Here is a 25720-nt window from a genome sequence, read left to right as displayed (position 1 = left end):
GGACCATTTAAGTTACCTTCAATGAAAAAGGGACGCCTGTGGGTTTCACGCACCCAACAAGGATTGTTACGTGACCAGTATCTACGCCGATTATGCCGATTTACGTTTCCATCAAAACAAAAAGTGGCCTCATCGCAAAACATAATATTACTTGAAAAATTTGGATTGTAACATTTTCCATTATATATATATATATATATATATATATATATATATATATATATATATATATATATATATATATATATATATATATGCATCTAAATGTTCTTGATTTTAGGTCTCTTCTGTTTTAAAATTAGTTTTTTGTGATAAATTTTGACGTTTCGACTTTTCATGAAGTCTTTATCCAAATATGATATTGACACTGACATTGATTCTATAGATCGCCTTCATCAAGAATATCTATCAAGTATATCTAAAGTATGAACTTTGTTCTAATAAGAAAAATTGATTTTTCCTATATCTGAAATATATAGCAGTAATCAATAAAATTATTTGTAGTTTTATTAGAATTAACAAAATAGAGCTATAAATTTTAGTTGAATTATTTAGATTTTATCATTTATTTATATATTTATAGCTTTTTTGTTCTTATGAATGTGAACCATGTGAAAATTCCCTTTTCCGTGTATTAGATTGATTAAATAAATAAATAAAAATATGTAACATAAATAAAAAATTGAATTCTTATCATAAAAAACTTCAATTCACAATCGAGGTTGAGCAAAATAATAATATCAATTTTCTTGATGTCACATTATATAAAATTAACAATAAAATAACAGAATGGTATACGAAATCAACTTTGTCCTCAAAAGTAAAAACTGTATTAAAAGAAAATAATTATCCAGAAAAAATGATAAATAACATATTCAAGAAAAGGATAAACAGATACTACAATCAATTAAAAAACAAAAAGAAACAAAACATCAAAACATAAAACATTTTTCCTTACCATGTGTATAAGGACTATCCCAACAATTATCGAATTATTTCAATAAATATGATATCAGTATAAGTCATAAAAGACATAATAAATTATCCAAATATTTCACTAAATTAAAATCTAGAACACCAAAAAACAAAAGAAGTAATATTATATATGAAGTGCCTTGTACTAATTGTGGCTCTGTCTACATAGGGCAAACCCCTCAGTATTAAGAAAATAGACTCTTCAATACGATAAAAAAAATAGAACTGCATTAACGAACCATGAAATATCGAAAAAACATGAATTCAATTATAAAGATTCAAAAATTCTTTAAACGGAATCTAATACACAAAAAAGGGAATTTTTAGAAATGGTTCACATTCATAAGAACGAAAAAGCTATAAATGAGAAAAAAGATCTAAATAATTTAAATAAAATATATAGCTCTATTTTGTAAATTCTAATAAAACTACAAACAATTTACTTGATTACTGATATATAAATGAGATATAGGGACCAAGGAAAAATTAATTTTTTTTATTAGGACAAAGTTCTAAGTTGATTTCATCCTTATTTTGATATTCATGATGAAGGTGACCTATAAATCTATATAAATAAGCAAATTGTCAGTGTCAATACCATATTTTGATACTTAAAGAAAATCGAAACGTCAAAATTGATCTTTCTTTCAAAAATTATCAAAAAAAACTAATTGTAAAACAGAAGAGACCTAAAATCAAGAACATTTAGATGCATTAATATATCAAAAGGTCTAAGAAATAAGAAATTGATAAAATATATATATATATATATATATATATATATATATATATTATATAATGTATTATATATATAATATATTATAATATATATATATATATATATATATATATTCTCGATGAATTTACAAATAATGTGCTATAGTGAAATAAGTCTGTATGACGTCAGTGCGTCTTCTGGTTTCCCTAGGTTAGATACCATGATCACTTTCATACATAATTACATATCTTAGACTCAGCTTAGGTCATAGCCTGGCGATTTCTTGAAATTGCTATTATCTACCCAATCACGGAACAAGTGATATGGCCAATATTCTTTGAAGAAACTATCAATGTAGTTACGATATTTAAAATTCTTGTTTGAAAATGTAAATTAATATGTTAATTTTTTTTTATAATAAAAATAATACTTTTATTTGGTTATAAATTATGAATATATGAAAAAAGAAATGTAAACATACGGGCGATGTAAGACAAATTCATTGAATTAACTAAGTATGCAGAACAATGAAATGTGAGGTATTTGGTTATAAACTTTCACTCCATTCAATGAATATTCAAATACTTTTTTTCATGCTTATAAGAAAATTGTCAATTCTTCCTAATTTACAGGGTATATCATGTTGATGATTAATATAGGCCGTTGTTAAATTTAAACATAGTTTTAGTTCTCTAGAAACGTCTTTTGATGGAAGGGAATTCCAATTTCAATATATTGTATAGTTTTATTTTTGTTTTTAGAATTAATAGCGGATTGCATTATAAATATATGTATTCCACATCGAAAATTACTTATGTGCCTCAATTACACATGAAGACTCTCAAATCTGTAGAATCTCCTTTTATTTTTCTTCTCGGTGAATGCTATTTAGAAATAGGGATTATTACTTAAAAATACGGGGATGGTCTAACAAGTTTTCAACCTAATAAAGGAACAAGTTTTCCCATAATCTGAACGAAAATTTCAGTGATAATGTCTAAATTCATGCACAAATATATTTCTTAACATGTATTAAACATCCTGACAGACAGAGGTCTGTATCTTTTTAGATATTCCTCGCATATATAATCAAACAGTTATCTGAGTACTAAGTGGACTTAATGGAAAATTTATCATATAATGTCTAGGATTGACTAAGATTATTATCATATGTTAATAATTCACGTCGTTAATTGACAAGCACTTTTCGCAATAGTTAAATAGATCAAAACTCTCGAGTGGTCGTTCAATTATGTTAGATAGTCAGAGTCAAGTTTGTTCTCGCCAGAGTACCAAATTATCTGCGAGTCAAAGGATGGGTAGATTTCTTGGAAATTTAAAAAGAATAATTAATAAATTAAACCAGAAACCTTGAAAATGTCTCAACTAGCTGAGTTATGGATCCATTTTTCACCTTGTATTTTTATAAATAAGATAAGAAAAATGAAGCTGGAGACATTAAGTATAAATCTTGCAAGAATATTCGAAAATTTAATCTAGTAATAATTTGGGAAACCTCTGCCTTATTATAATCAAGGTTCAAGACAACTAAATTTTTTGAAATTTATCTTACGACTTAGATGGTCTATGTCTGTCAGGAGTACCGATCTGGAGTATAAAATTCATATAAACTAACAAATATGTTCATGGTTTTTAGGAGTTTTCATTGATGTTCATGTTTGGAAATAGTTCAATCAATTGAGCTTAACTTAAATTATTCATCTCCTGGGGAGGGATCTTTAGACGGGAATAAAGGTGCAGCTTTACAATTGTCAACGTCAAATTCAATTTTTTTTCGGTTTCTTAAGAAACTGCGTGTGGTCTACAGAGTATACAATTTTTCTTGATATTATCCAACTTTCACTTTCAAAATTTTTTGGATAGTGAGGTCTACGATAAAAATGTGAGACGCCTTTTTTATAGAGCAGTAAATGTCCTACGAAATTGTATATGACGGTAATGAATTTCATTCTATTGGACCAAGAAAATAAAAAAATTTAATGTGAAGTACCTTCTCATTGACATCAAATACATACATTCAGTAAACATTTTTTAGGGATGTTATTAACCGAGTTTTCGGGGATATATGTGAAAAAAGAAGTGACACCAATGCTGAAAATACTAATCAACTTTACGTTGAATATATTTGAAACGGCAGCTAGGGTGTCCCATCGCTGTTTAATACTCAGCGATGCACATATCTGGTCGAGTAATTTGTTATAGATAATTTAATAAAGCTATAAGTCTTAAACAAAGAGAGATATGAAAAAAAAGTTTCAAGTAAAAAAGAATTGTTTTAAAAAGATCTACAAAAAAAATTTCCACAGTTTTTTGCAATAAATCAGTACTTAAAAAGTTATCTTCAATATCTTAGCTCCTTTAGATTAGTGTTATTAAGGATATATGAAAAACAAGATTTATAAAAATAAGCTCACTTTTTAATATCTGATGCATTTATAACTTTTCTGTTTTCAAAAATAAACCCAAAACTTATTGAGATTTCATTTTCCACAATTTATTGGCAACGAATTAGTACGGCAGCTACGGGGGATCTCCTCAGTTTTAAAGCGTTTTCCTATGTCTGTTGATGCGTAAAATATATTTTTGGAGGATGCCGAGCCCAAACGGTCGAGAAATTTATTATAAACAATTCAATTGTTTATAAACCTATAACTCTTAAACCAAGAGAGATATGAAGGAAAGGTTCGAATAAAAAAGATTTGTTTTAAAAAGATATATAAAAAATATGTCCAAGTTTTTTACAAAAAATCAATATTTGAAAAGTTGTTAATATAATGTAAAATTTTTGCATAATTGACGTTTTTCCTCACTTTATCGGTCAATACTTGGTTCCTACATGACGAGGAAAGATTTGAAGCAGCTCATTTTAAATGTTGAAGTTTAAGGTACAAAATGATATGTAATAGACTCTTTGAACATCATTTGTAAAAAAGTAACAGAAGTTTGAAGGTGTACAAATAAATGTACCAATATGTATTTTCCACCTATTTTCGTACCATAATCGTTTTTACGCGTGTTTTTTCTGTTACATTCACAAAAAGAAAGGTACAAAAATTTTGACTTTTCACATATTATGCAGCATTTTGTATTACATTCTATGCAATTACCTATCGGTGGGTACAGCGAGGCTACTTTTTTTGAAACTAAAATAGTTTTATCTATCTCAAATCCAATTTTTATGGTCTTAAAAATATATTAATATTGAGATTATATATATTCTTTATTTCATTGTTTTATTGTAACTTATGAATATCTATTTTTTAATTTATGAAACAATGATAAATTTGTTAAGTTTAATCGTTTGTTGTATCAGAATATTCTTGCGAGATTTATGTTAGAAAAATAATTAGAGAATAATTAGAACTTGACTTCTTCACTAGTTTGGGAAATATAATAACATCCATACTGGGCGAAATGTTAAAATATTTCCAATTATTACTTATTATTATTATGCACATTCCCTATAAAATATTTAAACACAAAAATTAATTTTATATTTATGATAGATATCTTGTTTTTACGTATTATTATGTGACAGCATTTGCATGTGGTGTAGTACTTCTAATTATCATTATTATAATATTCTTATAGGGTATATTATTATCTTAACTTGCATAGCCCTGTATCAACTTGTTTATTATGAATTAAATATCAAACATATGGATAGTTCCAATTTACATTTTAACGTGTTAGAATGTCGGTAATTGTTATATGTGTTATTTGAATCAATGGAATTTTAGATTTTAGAAATATGAAACTATTTCAGTCCCAAAAAAAAGGGCCTCGCTGTACCCACCGAAGGGTAATTGCATGAAATGTAATACAAAATAACACACGTGAAAACGATTGTAGTACGAAAATAGATTGAAAATACATATTGGTACTTAAATATTTGTCGTAATTTTTTTCGGAACAGGTTTTAAAAAAAAGTAAGGTGCAATAGAATAATGGATTAATAAATATATTTTAATATTAATATATGTTAATGTATTTTAGAGAGCATAAAAAATTAATTTAATTAGTTACTGTAAAGAAGCCATCGTGGGCGCGCACTTTCGCCGTTTAAACCCTGTATAACTTTACAACTAACAGTCAAAAACATAAGTGGTGAAAATATTCCTATTGATTAGCACTTTAAGCTACTTTAAAATGAATCTTGATTTTTTGAATTTATATACCTTTAAAACACTTATAAACAAATTACGATAATTTTGCTTTATATTGACAGTAACTTTTCAACTATTGACTTTTTGCAGAAAATTTTGAAAGCCTCTTAGGTAGATATTTTCAAAACAAATCTTTCTAATTCGGAACTTTTCTCATATCCCTCTTTATTTAAGAGTTATAACTTTATAAACTGAAGATATTGGGTACATGATCATTGAAAAACTTGTGGAAAATGAACTTTCACTAAATCCCTATTTTGTACAGTTCTGTGTTCATTTTTAAAAACAAAAGTTACAAATGCTTCAGATATTGAAAAGTGGGCTGTTTTGATATATTATGTTTTTTAGATATCCTTAATAACAGTAATCAGCATAAAAAGGCGCTAAGATATTAACTGCGAGAAATACCAAATTGTGAGGAGTCCTGCTTTGTTGAAATTATAATCTATTAATGAGGATATCTTCATCTAATTCATTGAAAAATATAACAGCTAGAGTAAGTACTCATTTCTATATTAAATTGTCTAAGTATCACCCAGCTGGAACAATTCCTTCATTTTAGAATGGGCCTAATATTCGATTTTGGAAATATGTGTTCATACCTCTTCTTCTTCTTCTACTTCTTGGAGATCTGTCGATCTGTTAAGTCTGAAGCTGCCTCTGCATTCCTGAGAGCTGGATTGCCAACTATCTTTCCACCTTTTAGGTGGTCTCCCGGGTGGCCTTGAGCCGGGCGGGTTGTTTTCTAGGACTATTCTCGGAAGTCTTCTCTCGTCCATCCGTATTACATGGTTGTATCGCTGCCTTTTACGTGGTCTTCCCCATCTCACAATGTCTTGTATCCCGCATTGCTCTTTGACATCTGTATTTCTTACTCTATCTCTTCTTGTTTTCCCCACTATTGTTCTCAGTGTTTTCATCTCGGCCACCCTCAGCATTTGTTTCGTCTTGTTGGTGTCCTTGCGGATTTCCGTGGCGTACATTATGATGGGTCTGATACAAGTCTTATAGATTCTAATTTTGCTATCTTTGCGCATGTACGGGTTGGACCAGACTATATCTCGTAGGCATCCTGATAGTGCGGATGCTTTGTTAATCTGGCTTCTTAGGTCTTTAACTGGATCGTGGGTACTTGATATGTCTATGCCCAGATATCTGAATTGCATAACTTGTTCTATGGGATTGTCCTCCACCACCAGCTTACATCTGAGTGGATCCTTCGCGATTGTCATACATATGGTTTTGCTGATAGAAATATTGAGTTGGAGGCTTACTAAGAAGAACTGGAAGAGTTGTCTCATACCAACAATATCAATACTTGGATACGCTATTTCTCTAACAATACCATGGTTGTTCAATAAACTGTAGAAGAACAATTTCAATACACAGGTTAGTTTTATCGTAATTAGAGATTCTGAAGGAGAGGGTATATTAAATGCACTGAAGAGATTCAAATAGATTGAAACTCGTTTGAAGATTACGCTTTTATATACATTTCGTTAGAAATTTCGCTTTAAGGAATGACTGGATCCTATTCAAATTAAATAAATTTGAGAAATAGAGGAGAAAAGGAGAAGAGGGAGTATTCGGCCAGTCGCCCATTTCCGTTTTATGAATCGTAAAATCATATATGTAATGAACATTTTCGGAATGTTAAAATTTGAAACTAAGACAGATGTTTTATTTATGGTCGCCATTGTTAATTTTATATATACAGGTAGAATTCGGATAGGTGAGTGATGAGTGTTTTTTTGGTTTTTTGTTATTTTTCGGCGTGTGGATAAGAAAAAACGAACGACGAAATAAAAATAACGAATGCCATCTTGGCTTATTTAAAGGACAACATTGCAATGCAGAGTGAGGATTTTTCATAAAAAAAGACTCGTCAGGAAGTAGTAAGGAGCGAGGAGGATTCCGGAAATGAGAGCTCGGGAGAATATTCGGCAATTCCTTGATATGGAAACAAGTTCATGAATAAACAAATATTTACTGTCGTTGCTACATAAAAAATACTCCAATTTAAATTATGGCTTATCATATGTATGTATGTATGGATTTGGAGTCTCGCATACACTGCGACTCAAAGGATTTATTGTGTCCCCTTTCTTGCTGCCATACTGGAGAACCCAGTGTTTACAGCTCATCAAATAATACCCTTCCTTTTAAAAAGTCTAGAATGTGGGGTGGCTTTAATTGCCAGAGTTCTTCGTCTTCGGTTTCATACGCTCCCAGGTGTAGTGCTCTGGAATTTCACACTTCGATAGAATGTGGATTGAGGTTTCGTCCACTGTGCAGCAAAACCTACACCTCGCATTATCCGCTAAGTCTAGCGTCTTCAGGTGGTAGTGCCCCGATAGAACTCCTGTTAGTATTCTTAGATTGTTCTTACTTAGGTTTTAGAACAATTGCCACCACTTCCTAAAATGGTATTCGATAAAACAAAAAAGATCAGAAAAAGATAATCAAAATTGACAATTCACACTGACGCTACAGAATTACCAGCGAAGCAAGCATTAGAACTTGACAGACAAAGGAAAAGACAAGAAAGTGTAACAAAGAGCAAGGTAAAAAAGGTATTTTTAACAGAAAAGACAGTAGCAGTGACAGCGAATCTGACGACTCTATTCAATCTCTAGATTACTTACATGATGAAAAATTGAGCAAAGAACAGAACTTCCTATTATTATTTCATTGGTCAGATTTCAGACATTCCTGGCCCTGAACTAAAGGTAAAGTTTATTCGGAGGCATGGAAGTATTTGAAACTTTCATTTCCCATTAGTTGAAGATGGGAATTGGATGGCAAGAGAAAATATCCTCCAGAAATTACCTTTTCCATCTGCAGGAGGCACGGCTCGCAGACAATCTTCGTTTCGTTTGAACTTTAATTTCAGCTGTTACTATCTATGATAAAAAAATGATCGTTCCATATTTTCTAAATAAACGTTTTTTCTACTATATTTTCATTCTAATTTAAAAAGCCGAATCCTCCCACCTATCTAGTCGATTGCTCCCAGCAGATTGCTTTCGGCAATCTACACGGCTTTCAAAAAAAGCAAGATATTCTAAAAAAACAACATGTAAAATGGTAACCTAAAAGTCCCTAAAACATCAAGTAATGTAAAAAATGCTAATATGTTGGATATTGTATATGTTATAACCTAAAAAGCAGAAAGTAGCCGAATCCTCTCACTGCTCCTCTAGTTATTATACTTCAATTCCACAAGTTTGGTTTGTCACTCATAAGCCAAATCCAATCCATGAATCATAAAAGCGATTCAAAACATCCCCTACTTTTTGTTGGACTCGTCTTGGCAGTGTTATTTATAGTCTAAGATCCCACCGCTTGATCTTGCAGGTATTTTTAATTAATTTTAAATCTTGAGGTGTATGGAATGGATTGAGGATAGTTTACCTTGTAAAAATTAGCCGCAATTATCTGTAATTAATTTTAATGTCATTAATATACTAATATGACTTGCAGCTATATGTTTTTTCAATCAATCTTACAGCATTTGATAGAAAATGATGTCACAAATCAAAATAAAAATGGTTGTCAACTCTCAGCAGGCCGCAGCATTAGGGTTGCCAGGTGTAAACAGGTATATTATTGTTGATTAACTGCATTCACTGGTTTTTTTAAATTTTATGCAAAATTAACGTTTTATATACAATCAACATGAAAATTCATGGCTGCCAGTTGCACAATGGCCGCAAACAGAGATTGCCGTGATTTTTGTGAAACGACTCTCGCTCTAGGTAAGTGGAAGTGCAACAGAGAAGATGCACGCATTGTTACGTGCCATGAATAAGGATAAAGCATGACAGCTGCGACACTTATACAGTTTGTGTGCAGCTTAGGAATTTCGTAGTTTCATTTCATTATGCCCAAAAATTTATGTTCAATAAATAATAAAACTAAATTTACACAAATTTATACTATTATTAACAACACGTAACAATGCGTGCATCTTCTCTCTTGCGCTTCCAATTACCTGGAGAGAGAGTCGTTTCACAAAAATCATGGCAATCTCTGTTTGCGGCCATTGTGCAACTGGCAGCCATGGACTTTCATTTCAATGTATATAAAACTTTAATTTTGGATAAAAATTTAAAAAAAAAAAACTGGCAACCCTAATGCTGCGGCCTGCTGAGAGCTGACAACCATTTTTATTTTGAATTGTGACATCATTTTCTCTCAAATGGTGTGAGATTGACTGAAAAAACATATAGCTGCAAGTCATATTAGTATATTAATGACATTAAAATTAATTACAGGTAATAGTGGCTAATTTTTACAAAGCAACCTATCCTCAATCCATTCCATCATCCTCAAGATTCCTTTAAAATTGATTTCATCAAAAAAACAGATACCTGCAAGATCAAGAGGTGGGATCTTAGACTATTATAGAATATTAGAAAGGACATTTCAACTTTGGCCTTTTATAAAATAGTGCTTCCCCTTATTTCGCAACAGTCATTGTTCCAAATCGGTAGACAAAGTGAGGATTCAAAAATATTCATTCAGTGAATAATTTATATGATAAATATAATCGCATCGAAGTCAAATTAATTAACTTAAAATTGTAGAGAGTTATTTTCCATTTTGTTAAATTATAATTGGATAGCATTTCAGATAAATTGCACCTTTCCTCAGACTTGACAGATATTTAATTGAATCTCAATTCGTGATATATCAATTAAAAATATTTCCATACAAATTGTTGTTCCTTTATTAAATTTCGTGATCATATTAAGCAGATGTGATATTCAACAGACGGAAACATTAATGATGTGAAGTATTAGGAAATTCGTTTATAAATGGAAATTTTTAAATTGTTTAAACGATGTTAATAATTGATAGAATGTTGGATACGTACTCGTATATAATATTTTTATCTACTACCAAAATCATTATTCTATGGTCTATTATCATGAATAAGAGATTAATGAAATGATGAGGCATACGTAATTCATCGGTGCATCAATTTCTTATGTCTCGAGTATTTTCGTACGAAATAACGTTGTACACTTACGTACTTATATTCTCACGTAATTAACCTACTTATAACTGAAAAGCTGGAGGAAGAAAGAACATTTTTTTCTAAAATGTTTCATTTCTTTGGAATCTGAGATGCACTTTTTACACTGATATTTCAAAATTTTAATGTTTAATCTTTTCAAAATACTTTTTTATATCTAGGTCCTGAACCTGCAGTACTTCTGGGTTGCTTACTTGCACTGTTGCCGGTCCTAAGTCTGAAAAAAAGAGGAAAGTTGGGGGGTCAGCAGCATACCCCACAGAAAACATATGACTAGCACAGAGTATCGATAGAAAACCTCGGATATGGATTGATTCAACAATAATGACCCTCGCAAGGAAACAGATAAAGAAATGGAGAAACAAACACATAATGAGAATAGCCATTTAGAACATAACATCACTTAATAAAAAAATCAAGAGGTGATCAATGAATTGAACTAGAGGAATGTCGAGATCTGCGGTATCCAGGAAAAAAAAAGAAAGGTAAAGGGCAAAAGGAATATAGCAACAAAATCCTCATAAACAGCGGAGTGGACAAAGACAAAAGAGCAAAGCAAGGAGTAGGCATACTAATATAAGAAAAATAAATTTCTTCAATTTCTTATTTCTAAGAACTTTTGATATATTAATGCATCTAAATGATTTTAGGTCTCTTCTGTTTCAAAATATTTTGATAAAGACTTAAAGAAAAGACGAAACGTCAAAATTTATCTTTCTTTTAAAAACTATCAAAAAAAAACTAATTTTGAAACATTTAGATGCATTAATAAGAAAAATATAAAACCAGTATTTTAACTTACCAATATATAACGAAAACGGTACTTTTTGTAGAAATCCCGATCAGACAAAAACTTCTGTCTTTGCCCAAAAAATACAACGAAAAATGGAACTAGACATAGAGCTAGACGTCAGAACATTAAACTCCGTTAATGCATAAAATGATCACAGTCACCAAGGAAGGAAGCAGAAAAAAACATAAATTCCCTGTGGCACAAATGAACAAGGGATTTATATTAAAACAGACTAGGAAAAAATAGAAGAAAAACTAAAAAAAAAACAGAGAAAGATATAATCGAGAGCTGACACAATTAGTCATAACCAACAACAAAAACCATAACACAACTTCCATCGAGAAGTTAAATACAAATGTAAGTAAAATCGAGAAGCTTTCTTAGCGTATAAAATTTTACAAATACCAGAATCTTACAACAGATGCAAATTGATTAGTAACGAGATTAACTCAGTAGTTAGTGAGACTTCTACAGCGCCCAAAAACAAATATTGACGATGAAACGACAATAACAGAGAGAAATAGCTGAACTCTGCGAATCAAATCAAATATTAGATGACAAATGGATATATTACCTAACAGAGATGTTTAAAGAAGAAGGTAATACTAAGAAAACCAACATACGGCACATAAGGAATAACGTGGAGATTATAATGAAGTAGTAAAATACGGTGGCTAAACATCTCAGAGAAGAACTTAGAAATCTCACCCGAAAAATCTGGCGGCATTGTAAAATACCAGATATTTGACGAACCAATACAAAATCATGTTTAAAACAGGAGATAAACTACTATACATGGCCAGCTACAGGGAGATAAATCTGCTAGATTTCACATTGAAACTCGTTACAAAAATTATCACCGATAAAATCAACTAGATAACAATACTAGAATATGAACAGTAAAGATTCAGATCAGCAATATTCCGCAGTATTTATCTTACGACAACTGGTTGAGAAATCCATAGAATATAACAAACCAGCATTCCTATGCTGCATTGACCTCAGACAAGACCGTATTAAAGTGGAAAATATTATTCACCCTTTGTACAATAGACCATCCAGACCATCGAAACATATACTCAGACAATCAGGCGCACATAAACGATAAACGAAGAAAACCCTTACCAGCCAACAGCGGTATCAGGCAAAGAGACTCGCACAGTCCCTTATTCAACATAATAATAGATGGAATCATAAAAAAATTGCGACTAGGCAAAATTTACAGAATGGGTGGCAAGAAAATCAAAATCTTGTTTTATGCTGATGACGCCGTGGTATTTGCCAACAATGAAGATGATATTCAAAGATTATTGAATACCTTTAATCTCACAGGAAAACAGTATAATATGACTACCTCGACTGAAAATACTATATGCGTGATAACATCAAAAGAGCCCATTAGATGTAGATTAGAAATAAAATGTTAAATGATGATGAACAGAGAATAAAATACAAGTATCTTGAAATTGATACAGTAAGTTATGGAGATGTAGAAGACGAAGTAAGAGCATAAGAAGCAAAAGAAAATATGATCATGGTATGTATTCAGAGCGTAGTGTGGCAGAATAAACCCTTTAGTCAAGAAACAAACGCACGAATTTACAAAGCGACAATCGGACTCATAATAACCCAAACATCAGAAACAAAGAGAGAAACATTAAAAACGGAAGAACACTTTGAGATCACAGAAATGAAAATTCTTGGGCAGATCTCGGAACACTACTAGACTGTGAAAGGAGCGAAAAAATCAGACAATTATGTGATGTAGAAACATTAACGATATACGAAATAATACATTAGTAGAATGACAGACGATAGACTGGAAAAAATAGTAAGGAATAAATCTCCAATTGCAACGCTGAGTAGAGTTTGGCCACGAAAGATGTGGAGTAACAATCTAGAGCTAGAATGAGGAAAGATATCGAAGAAGGAAAAAAGCGTTAGACCTATTATGAAAAAAAAAGAAGAACTAGGTCCAGCTGACGTAATTGGCTTCTACGGAGTAATAAATCAGGCGACCCTTTGTTTTTCCATTGAGTTGGATTCATTGGAAATTCGTATACTAACACCAAGAATAGATAGAATAGAAAAGAAGCTAGTCAAAATCTTGAGGGTGTGGAATACTTAAATGAACCTAGAACAGATGATGATGAAAGTTGAATGATGGAAAAGACAAGGCCAACTATACGAATAATAAACTGAAGAAATCGGCTGAGTGCTGATTCTAGGAGAAGTCTTTCGTACATAAATTTATTACTGTGGAATGCCGTTGATATTAAAGATAGGTAAACAAGGTATGATAGCTTATTCCAGTAGGTCGAATGTTCTGATAGAGGAAATAAGCACATAGGTATACTACTCTCTATCTCTTTCTGGTCTATTCTGATGTCGACGTTTTGAGCGGTGGGGACGTCAAAAAGAAGAATATTTTTGATTTCAATAGCGACTAGAGAGAAATGGAGATTACTAAACCTATCCTACAGTATAATTTCATTTACATGCAGCTCTCTTTATGGTTAATGTTAAAACATTGTTTTAACAGTAAAGTTACGTATTTATGACTAAAAACTGAGTGTTCATATGTTCATAGTTTTTCAATGTTGTTAAGGCCTATGTACCATAGCAAGGCCAATGATCAATTATTTAATTGGCCTTATAAGGAACCAAAGGGTTTCCTAGACGTCGACGACCGAAGTGTACGAAGACGCGATCGACCCGCCGCGCCGCCGTGTTTTTGATCTTGAGTTTGATACTTCTAGCACTAACAAAATTCAAGTTATACAAGGAGTTTACCTGACTGAAATATCCTTACGATGTGAATATCATTGACGTGTGGAAAAAGTCAATGAAAAAGAATCACTCACCAATCCAAATATTCACATAGTCACATTTCATTCGGCAGTAGACCCAGAAACAATCAAATTGAAAAAAATGTATCTTAAATAACGTATTTTTAGATCTAGCATTTATATTGAGGGTTATCACCATTTGCAACCTGTTAACAGTGTATTAGTATGGACACCATACCCAAAAGTTCGACAAAAAAAAAGAAGAACAACCAAAAACTTTATAACTTTAACAAGAAAATTCATTTGTTCTTATCGACCCTTCTGAATATCTTCCGAGAGATTGAGAAATAACTTTGTTATAACTAGGAACCTCTGGCTGTAGCACATAGCATTTTCCTTTGAAAGAAATTGATTGTGCATAATGGGTATACTTCGTTGTTAATCAAATTCAGATGCCTCTATAGGAAGGAAACTGAATGCGAACGATCTAATGATACTATTTGACTATTCAAACACCATATATTTGAAAAAGAAATAATGTGGTAGTATATCATCATATTACAATCGATACAAATTTCATTTTGAAAAGTTATTTTTAGGAGGTTTATAATTTCCTTATGATAATCGTAATAGAGAGAGAGAATAATGCTCTAGCTGCTACTATGTTGAACCGGGTACAAACCCGAGTCGTAAGATAATGGCAAACAGCCGATAGTATATGACCGCTTGAAAGATTCTTAAAAGTGCAAAACAGGTAGATATGAGATATCTCATATCATTTCCTAAAGTGAATTGTGTGAAGAACATGTAAAATTGCTATTTGATAATCTTATTTTAGATGTTTTATATTATTTCTTTTGAGAATTTTGTTGAATTAAATTTTGTGAGGATTTCACGTCGATTATCCTCTAAATCCAAATTATATTCTCTAAACTAATTCTTCTTATGAAGTTAATCAGTTTAAAAACTGAATCCTTCATCTAGTTATTTGCCAGTGACTTTGACTACGGAATACGACATATTATTTTCTCATCAGTTTCTTCTTTGTTCGACAGGATTCACACAAGATGCTTCTATCTGCAGTAAGCTGTTATGACACTCACAAGATTGATGCAGATTGTTTAGCCTTTTCGTTGCGTTTAAAACCTTGGTGCCCCATTACCAAGGCCTACTTTACTACGGCCTAATAATCCAAGAGATGATTTTACAAACTCACACTTGATTAACAATTGTTTATAGCAGCAAACCTAAATTCATTTATCTGTAAAATATATTCTCAGAGAAAAAAACTTACTCGTGGTTAAAAAAATTAGCAGATATGGGTGTTTTTTCCTTCCTCCTGCTTTTTCCTGCAGCTTAAAAGATCCTTCTGTTCTCATAGTATTGCATAGTTTAGTCAACTATCTGTTGCTATAACTTTCGCTCCACTATTAGACCAGGAGATGGTGACACAAAATGGTCTCCCATTTTCTCATGCATGCCTAAGAATTGATAACTAACCCTAAAATATGAAAGATAATGAGGTTATGAGCCCTTGCGCGCTTGCACGCCATAAAGAAAATGGCTTCTCTTTGTGTAACGAATTTTAGTATTATTCCGTGACATTATATTGCATGCCTTTGTAATAAAACATAGCTGGAACAGATTTAAGCTATAGTTATTGATGGCATGCAATTCGCAACAGCCAACGGGGCTCAAAGAGTTACGTAGAAATGAAAAAAATAGCACATTTCCATGTTTACAAATTGCATGCCATTGTAAAAAATTGGCATGCACCTCTCGTATGACCAAGGGTGGGAAATATTGGGAAAATGTTGTGAAAATTCAATACGACTTATTATCAAAAGGGGAAAAGAAAACCGTGGGCGCTGTACTCAGAAAATGAACAATATCAAAAGCATTTACAGCTTTACAAGATCCACACAGCGGCAATTATGAAAATGCTTTTGACACGCTCGAAGATTTTGTCTGCAAAATGTCTACAGTAAAAAATGCGGTAAAAAATTGCTCAAATGTCGATGAAGCCCACGGACGAGTTCAAACAAAAATTAAAAGACTTCGACGCTTGCACATTACGACCTTGTAAGCGTGAACTCAAGCAGCAATTACTTCGAGCTTCATACATTGGATACATGTGAAAAAATGCCTTTTCTCCAGTGCCCAATGAAACTCTAAATATTCTGGAATTCGGCTGGAAACTCGAAGATGACCTGTAATCCTTCCAGTGGTTCGAGGGCGAAGACGTATCTTCAAATATTCAAGAAATAATTGAAGGTATTTTGTATTCATACTTTCATAACAAATAGGGGGAAAATACGTCAACTTGAGGTATTTCTCCCCATTGATAAAATTGTTCAAATTGATAATTAAAAATCAAATGTTCATTTAATTTTGATATATCCAGAAGAAACAGATACTGAAACAGATAATGAATTAGTAAGAACACCTAATTTTGAAGATGTCGAGGATGAAACTGATGACGATGACAGTGATTGTGAATCCGACATTGGAGAAACTACGGAAGATAAATCAGTATCATTACACACTGATTCATCTTCCGTTTTAATACAAGTGTATTAATACAAGTGTACAGTTTTGCAAATAAAAAGTTTTTGGAAAAAAGCGGTTTTTGTTTATTTAAGTAATTTTTCATCAATAAACATGCATGTCATTTGTTATTGAAGTTTAAAATAATATTTACAGACAATGTACAAAAAGGTATGCAAAAAACAGGGAAATGTTCCTTATTTTTAAATTTGTTAAACAGCTTTTTTTAATTTTATTTTTGCACAAGTTTGTTGTGCCAGGCTTGTCTAATACGCATGCAATTTTTTTCATCAACTGTAATGTTTTTTAATGAAATATTGGATGGCATGCAAAATAAAGTCACGGAAATTGCAACAGCGTTTTTTGCAATTTTCGTCATGCATGCCACTACTTTACAACTTCCTGTTGTGCATGCCAAATTTTCTAACGTCAATAAATTATAAAAATCAGGTATTGTTCAAATAGCATACAGTTTGAAATCATGGAAAAGTCGTATTGAATTTTCACAACATTTTCCTAATATTTTCCACCCTTGGTCATACGAGGGGTGCATGCCAATTTTCGTAGAGTATTTTTGAGATGAAAAAAACTAATTTTTTACAACAGCATGCAATTCGTAAACTCAGATATGTGCTATTTTTTTTTTCATTTCTACTTAACCCTTTGAGCCTCGTCAGCTGTTGCGAATTGCATGCCATCAATGATTATAGCTTAAATTTGTTCCAACTAGGTTTTATTACAAAAGCATGCAATATAATGTCACAGAGTAATACTAAAATTCGTTACACAAAGAAAAGCCATTTTCTTTATGACGTGCAAGCGCGCAAGGGATCGTAACCCCTCTATCTTTTATATTTTAGGGTTAGTTATCAATTCTTAAAAAGGCATGCAGGAGAAAATAGGAGACCATTTTGTGTCAATATCTCCTGGTCTATATTCTTATACCCGTCTTTTCTTTTGTTTATTATCATCAGTTTGCAACATATATCCTCGCAGGTCTTGACAAAATGTTGGTAATAATTTAAGTAAACATTAATGAGAATTCACTTTTTCTGGATGTTAGTTTTCTTTACTTTTTCTCTTGATCTCAAATATTTTATAACTTTTTCACTATCTCAAATTCATGAACCTCAACTTTCAATTCATATTCGCGTTTTTTTCAACTCTCATTGTTTTCATCACACTGTCATTTATTTTTTATTGTTAAATTGTTAAAGCCATTAACTTCTGTTGTTGAGTCCATCAACTTTTGTTTCAAATTGAAATGTTACAAATAAAATGATGAATTAAAAAAAAAGAAAACGTTATGATATGTATGCGATGTTATAAATGAAATCGTTATAATAAGTTTTATGTATTTTAGAACATTGTGAAATTTATGAAAATGTTAAAGCCGAACCAGTTTTAGTAACTAGATTTCTACTTAATTAATTTATTTATATAATTGAAGAATTTGATCTGGTAATTATGATATATTATACATAACTGAAGTTTCTCTAATATATCTTCTTGAGTAGCGAGAACGAGATCTCTTGCTATAATAATTTATGTTATAACGTGATAAAAATACCAATTTATAGTATTTGTACGACTATAAATTCCAAATTTAGAGAAACTTCCTATTTACTGAAATAATATACTCATTTTAATATCAAATTGAGAAAAAAAATAACAATTGCTATATATTATTATATTTATTATTATATTTTTTTTGGTTATAATCTAAAAATTTGAGGGTCATTTGCAGACCAAAATCCAATTTGGGAAATAACGGGACAGCCTAGTGGATAGGGTACTGAGCCTTAGTATACTTCGTTTTCGGTTCGCCACTACAAAAAGATTCTCCTTCTTCTAGTTAAGTCTTAGATTAATCTTTGTACTAAAGGTATCCCTTTGGGTTTAGGAAATTAGGATAGAGTGAAATTTGGCTCTGATTTTGTATTTAGCGAGGTGTATAAACTATTAAAATAAATAAAAGACAATTTGGTTCTTGAAAAGATAATTTTGGTCATAATCTATTGGATTTTTCTGAAGATATTAAACTTGTATATAAATTATACACAGTTTTTTACAATAATGAAATGCCAATATTCGATAAAATCCTATCAAAAATCAACTCTTCAAGAAAATTAAAAGAGGAATATAACTTTTGACAGTGTAATTAAAAACGACTACACATACAAATTGATGTCAAAAATTGTTGTTGTCTGAATTGAGTTTGGTAGGTAGTTCCAACAACTGCCCCCAAACTCAAGACTCCAATAGATTTCCTATTAGTTGAAAACGCAGAATCGGGGAGACTCTTCGTGAACATGTTGGCAAGTTGATGATGACTTGAAATGTGTTCCAGCTTGATCTGCACATTCATGACAAGTTGAGGCGGACCTCTATATATTGTCAGCAAGCAACGTTGGTAACCGAGCCTGGCTTGTTATTTCGTTCAGCAATCTACTCAGCCCCTCAACTTCGCACCTTCACTTGCAACTACATATTCAGCTTCATTTGTGTTCAATGCCATGAGCAAATCCAGATCATGAGAGTTGTGTCTCTGGGTCGTTGGCATAATCGGAATCAGTGAACCACTTTAACTCCTCAGTACAATAGATTATAATGTGAAGTCCCATTCAAGCATTTGAATATCCTTCTTATGGCTTCCCTATCAGATTCCTTTGGACGAACCAATACCTCTGACACACACTTACAGCATATCAGGACGAGTACTCATAGTCAGATAGAGCATGCTTCCAACAGCTTCCTTTTCTCCAATTGTGGCCCATTCTTGTCAGAAGTACATTTTTCAATTGGTGTCTTTACAGGGATCTGCAAGTCTTACCACCATGTTTTGAGATTCCATAAACTGAACAAACCTTTGGTTCCAGTGTCGGGGTAACTGCTAAATTCCATAAAGACTGCGGTTGAGTTTACATACTCGACTACTTCCATCCTCAAAATCAGCTGGATAAAAGCAGTGTGCACATCGAACTAACACTAATCGCACCTTTCAGCAGCAGCCATTCATTCAGTTTCAAGAGGGCTCTCATTGTTTTTGAAATCGAGCAACAGGACTGAAGGTTTGATCAAAATTCACACCCTCCTCCTGGGTGTACCCCTTTGCAGCCAAACTGGCTTTTAATCTTTCGACATTGCCATTTGCTTTGCGTTTCACTTTCAGCACCCATCGATTACCAACAACATTCTGACCTTGTTTCTTTAAATTAGACTTATCCGTCCCGAGCGCTTCTTCTACAGTGATATTCCTCTCTGTAATAAACACATAATTATTAGCAAGGCTAGGTTAGGGCAACCGCCTGATGCGGCTACTGCTGCGAAGCTTGAAGTGACTGTTCGACTAGCAACTTACTCTCATCATTTCCTGCTTCAACCTGATATTTAAACTATCTTTCTTTGCAACTTCACGTATTATATTCCCAGCATTTTATATTAATTTGTCTTGCTTTCGATTCACACACACTCACACGTGCGGCGCGCGAAAATGCTCGTATCTTCAAGCATCTACCCCAGGTTAAATCCATGGATGGATGGGAAAAAGGACACTCTATCATTCCTTGTTTTTTAAACAGGTCCTCATCCTCGTTCTCGTCGCAGTGTGTGTGTGTGTGTGTGTGTGTGTGTGTGTTTTCGGTGCTTCGGGTAAACTCTCTCCAACCTTATTCGGCAAGAAAGGATTTAATTCGACTGGTCTTTCGCCTTTTTCACTCAGTACTTGCTTGCTTGCAGTTACCGAATCGGGAGTACTTTCTTGTACGTTTTCTCGGAAAACCTAGAATCTTTTTTTCTTTTTTTTATTGTACGTGTTTTTGTGTTTATTTTTTGTTATTTTTATAAATTTTATACCAACCTAACTTAATCTATCGATCCCGTTCGAACACTATCTGTTATTTGCCGGGAGCTTTCTTCTGCAGTTTTTGCATTTCGGCTTCTCAGATTTACTGAGAGAGTAATCTTTCATCCTGTGAGCTCCCTCGATTTTTACCTAGTGCACGCCTATGTTACACATACTATGTCCGTGGCTCCTTTAGCATGGTACAGGTCCGTCGTGCTTCTTTTGTTCAACCACAATTATCTTTGTATAGCATAGGTATCTTAGTTTTTTCAGAACTCTTTTTCTGCGGGCTCTATTACTACCATGAATATTGGTAGTGATTTTCGGGTGTTGTCAGCATTTTTCTATGTGCGACTTGTTAGTTGCCCTACTTTTTTTTGATTTCAGTCCATTTTCCCTTAGCTTAGTTTAATGCCAGTCCTTTAATGACTAGTTTACTTTCTTTTTCTTCGTTGAGTAGGTATGTATACCACTCAATATCAGAAGCATCTTCTTTTTATTGGGGCCGTGATTTTTCCTGTGGGAGTTCCCATTGTGCAATAGGCATCGATTTTTCTCTGTACAGGCAGCTTCCTTATCGCTGTCTACATGAGTGGAAACTTTAATATTATTGTGCCTTGCCTCCGGTTTTGCCGGTTTTTTCCTCCCTGTCTCCTGATTTTTTCCAGTTTTATTTGTATTTGTTCGTTCGAGGTGTCTCTTTTATCTTCTATGATGGTATGACGGATGTCTTTCTTCGTTGTTTTGTTTTGTTTTGCAATGCTCAAAATGTTTCCATTAGTTTTGATATATGTGTATCCGTTCTTTTTATGGTATTCTTTTACTTTGCTTGCTGCTTTCCTCTCTTAGTTTCCTGTTTTCTTCTTCGGTTTTTCTTAACTTTTACCCTCATAATAAATTCCATTTCTTTCATAGGATTTTTCCTTATATTTTAGGCTCCATGCCTCTAACTCCTGTGGATTTGGTTTTCCTATATTAACCTAATATGTATACCTAAAAGTAAAATATTAAGCCGTACTTCTCAGTACGGCTGATTCATAAAACGGATATTCTCCTCACTATCAAATTTCATAATAACACAAAAGACTGTGACTGGGTATAGCTATCTGACAATAGAGAGACTTTTACCTGACTACCTGAGTCTTCTTCCACTGCTCTTAACACACTTGTTGAATCGTCGAAGTCAATGAGTCAAGTTTTTTTGACTCACCTTTTCATCGGTTTGTTTTAAATGTTTGGTGTCCTTAATAATAAATAAATTAATGCGTTAATTGACTGCAAAAGTTCTTCTATTTCGGTCAATTTGGTTTGAATGTTTTATTCATAATAAATTTTCACCTTTTATTATAAATCCTATAATCTGGCCGCTGATTACAGAGAGTAATCACGTGCATAGTGCGTGAGAGAGAAATTGTAAGCCTGAATCACACCATACAAAACACTAAAAGGTATTTAGTGGCAAATTTGAATTCAATTTTTAAATGCTTTTTTCAAACTAACATTTTTATTTGAATTTTAAATACTTCATTTTAATATCATATCATAAAAATAATACTTTATCAATTGCATAGCATTCATACATTAAAATCTTCGTTCACTTAGTTAACTACTAAATGTTATACCTACATATTTCACACGTTGCCTTGATTTTTTTTAAAAGTATCTATAAATATATATAATTATTATTTTAATCGTAATTTTGTTTTCCCTAACCGTAGATATTTTAAACGAACAAATCAAATTTAATAATCCCCTGAAATTTCTTGTTTTGAAGGATGACAAATTCAAATAAAATAAATTAATAAAAGTCAATATTTAAATTCATTTGTTTTGTCGTTGTCATATAAATCTCAAAAATTATTTTGAAAAATGTTTTTGTCATAATTTTTAATTCATTCTTGATAATGGTCTGTTAAAGACCGAAACTTAAGTCGAATAATAAAAAATATTGTTTGGAAAGACATATTTACTTATTTAATAGTTGTTACCTAGATATAATTCTGATTTGTCGAATCTGGAAAAAGACTAATTTGTTTGATTACTAATCAACGGGTGAATACAGCCTCCTGAAAAATATAGGTATTGTAAATTAAAAACCATAGTTTTGAATTTCGGGTCAAATTACCTGTACAGAAATCCAATCTACTAAAGTCTTTAAAAAGACTTATTTGTTAAACAGATAATAAACACTTAAAAGTAACTAATCGAAGACAGCAAAAAGGCACAAACATGAATGAGTCATGAACTCAACAAGAATTTGTAAAAGGCATAAACAATTATAGTATTGAATTTTTAGGATATAATAATAATAAATTAATGTAACGTGCAGCTGTGTGAACTTGACTTTCTCAGACATTGCTTCAGCCAATACGAATCGTTATAAAAGGTACCACTAGCATCCCATGAGCCGATCACGCGTTTTTATTGCTCTCACTACCGACCGGCCAGACTATAGTACTTCATCATTAATATCTTCAGTCCAAATTTTTATATATACAAAATATGAAGTGCGGTTCATAACTTATTGGCAAGATAGATTAAATAGAGTGGAATCTTAGTAATCTTTATACAAGCGTCAGTGACAAGTCTAACAATGTTCAAACAAAGTTTGAGCTTGCTGCTTACATCCATTTTATTATAATAGAGCACACAATCAAATTGTTTAGAAAAATGCTGGGATTGAGATTGGCCCTAAATTTTTAACTAGAAGAGAATCAACACAGCACAAATTAAAAATAGATTGGAGGCTGTTTACAGTGAATATTTATAAATTGGTGAAATTGATGAGAAACTTTAGAAGATGACACATTTAGGTTCTGAGACGGTAACTACTTCAGATAACATTAACATTACACTAGTGGAAAAAACAAACGAAATTACAGCACTAACCGGCATTTATAAAACAAGTGTTCTAAGTATCCTTGAAATATGATAAATGTGCAGGGTGATTGATTCGAATTATTTGCGTAGCAATTAGAACTGTGAAGACCAAGAAAGTGTAATCCGCTCAATTGTAACGGGAGATGATAGTACGATCCTACATCTAAAAGAGATTCTCATAGAGTGGCATCGGAAAAGAGAGCCTGTACCAGCAAAACCAAAGGTTAAAAATAAGTCCAAATATTTAATTGATTAAGGAATTTGAAACAAGTCTGTCCGGTTTGTGCTTGGTCGAAGGATTGCATATTTTTAGTATCATGTAATTTTATTGCATAGCCCGAATTGGAATCGTACATGTGATCAACTTTCGAAGATCAGTACGGTATGCCTTTGTGAGGCCTATAGCTAAGCAGGCTAAAATTAAAATTTTGATGGTTCTAATTATCTTGATAAATCTTTAATAATTACCATGAGTGATATATTTTTGTCTAGATTTTCTGGTTAGCAAATCGTCACAAACATCGAATGTTTTTTAACAATATTTGGAGGTGTATTCCAAATCCTTATCTTTGTGTTCCATTTTTATCGCTATTTAATAAATTTGAACTGGTTTATTATGGAAATCGATACAATTATTCCCGTTTCGGAAAGTTATTATCAATAATGAATGTGTAAATATGGAATGTTTTGATTGTGTTTTTAAGGTTGTAAAATGTTTTCATGACCTAAGTAGCTAATCGTCATTAACGTGGAAAGCGTGCCGTATTAAGTTGACATGTAATTATTTATAGTTGGCTTTGGTTATAATAATAACAGTGAGAAATTATTTGTGACTAAAAGGGCGAATATTTCTTAGTGCGTATGGAATCTTAGTGCGCAGTAAAATGAACGAACTTGTTTCATTAATAATACATACAAATAGTGAACATTAATAGCGATTTTTAATGTAATCAAATTATTCAACAAATTAGGTGTGAAATGTTTTTTATATAATCTGAACTTACATTTGACGATACACTTATATAATAAATTTACTTTAATTGAAGGTTTTATTGACTCACGAAATATCAATAAAATCTTTTTGCACAATTCGAAGGCATGAAAATGGAAATGAGCAATGCCCCATGTAATTTTGTTCAAGTCTAGAAATTGAAAAATTACATTATCGAAACAGTATTAGAACTACTGAGCACGTACGCATTTTTATGTAACACATGAAGGATAAATTCTCTAATGCTTTTCATACATTTAAATTTTATTGATGAGCAAAGAATTTTATGAAATAACCAATTGAATACATCAATCAAACCGCATGCATACCTTATATCAATGTTCAATGAAATTTCGAATAATATATATATTTATTATATATATATATATATATATATATATATATATATATATATATATATATATATATATATACAAGTCGAAGTATATACAAGTACTGCAAAACGTCTTTTTGTTGCATATATTGTGGGTACTCCAAAGTATGAACAGGATCCCAATATCCTTTACCTTTTACTACTAGAGTTTTTATACGGTATGAGGGGAAAACTGCAAAGCTCCAAAGCCCACTAAATGAAGGAATTTTACAAAAATGCGGCCAATTGTTCGATCTCTTACTGGTTGAGGAACATTGACAAATGTTCAAATGAATTGAAAGAGATGTATGGAAGATGTCGATAAATGATAAGCGCCTTCGTGGTTAATATAAAAATTGTGCCTAATGAAACAGAACTTCTGTTATAATGGTAGAGAATAAAAAAAGAAAAACAAAAATAGAAGATTCATAATTATGAAGAACGGAAGCAAAAACTTGATTGAAAAAAGTGAAATGTAAAAAAATAACAAAAAGAGAACTGAATCAAATTCAAATCTAAGAAATATAAAGAACAAAGCGAAAATTACAGAAAAAATAAAGAATTTTTACTAGTTGCTATAAT

The 25720-nt window shown here is 31.9% G+C and overlaps 2 protein-coding genes across 3 annotated transcripts in view; both read right to left on the bottom strand.

Annotated features, from left to right (window-relative positions):
* Positions 1-25720, bottom strand: part of LOC130442172 (arrestin domain-containing protein 2-like) — a 300222-nt gene that overhangs the window by 120935 nt on the left and 153567 nt on the right. The window lies entirely within an intron of this gene.
* On the bottom strand, positions 6477-7112 carry LOC130441232 (uncharacterized). The gene has a single exon (XM_056774815.1). It carries the CDS (start codon positions 7110-7112, stop codon positions 6477-6479), a length of 636 nt encoding a protein of 211 aa, XP_056630793.1.

The sequence above is a fragment of the Diorhabda sublineata genome, chromosome 3, assembly GCF_026230105.1.
Source record: "Diorhabda sublineata isolate icDioSubl1.1 chromosome 3, icDioSubl1.1, whole genome shotgun sequence".
In the NCBI taxonomy this organism is placed as follows: Eukaryota; Metazoa; Arthropoda; class Insecta; order Coleoptera; family Chrysomelidae; genus Diorhabda; species Diorhabda sublineata.
The sequence above is the reverse complement of the archived record's forward strand: the minus strand, read 5'-3'. Positions and strand labels throughout refer to the sequence as shown.

Excerpts from the sequence above, each read along its gene's own strand:
- LOC130441232 (XM_056774815.1), bottom strand. The coding sequence starts at position 7,112 with ATGACAATCGCGAAGGATCCACTCAGATGTAAGCTGGTGGTGGAGGAC.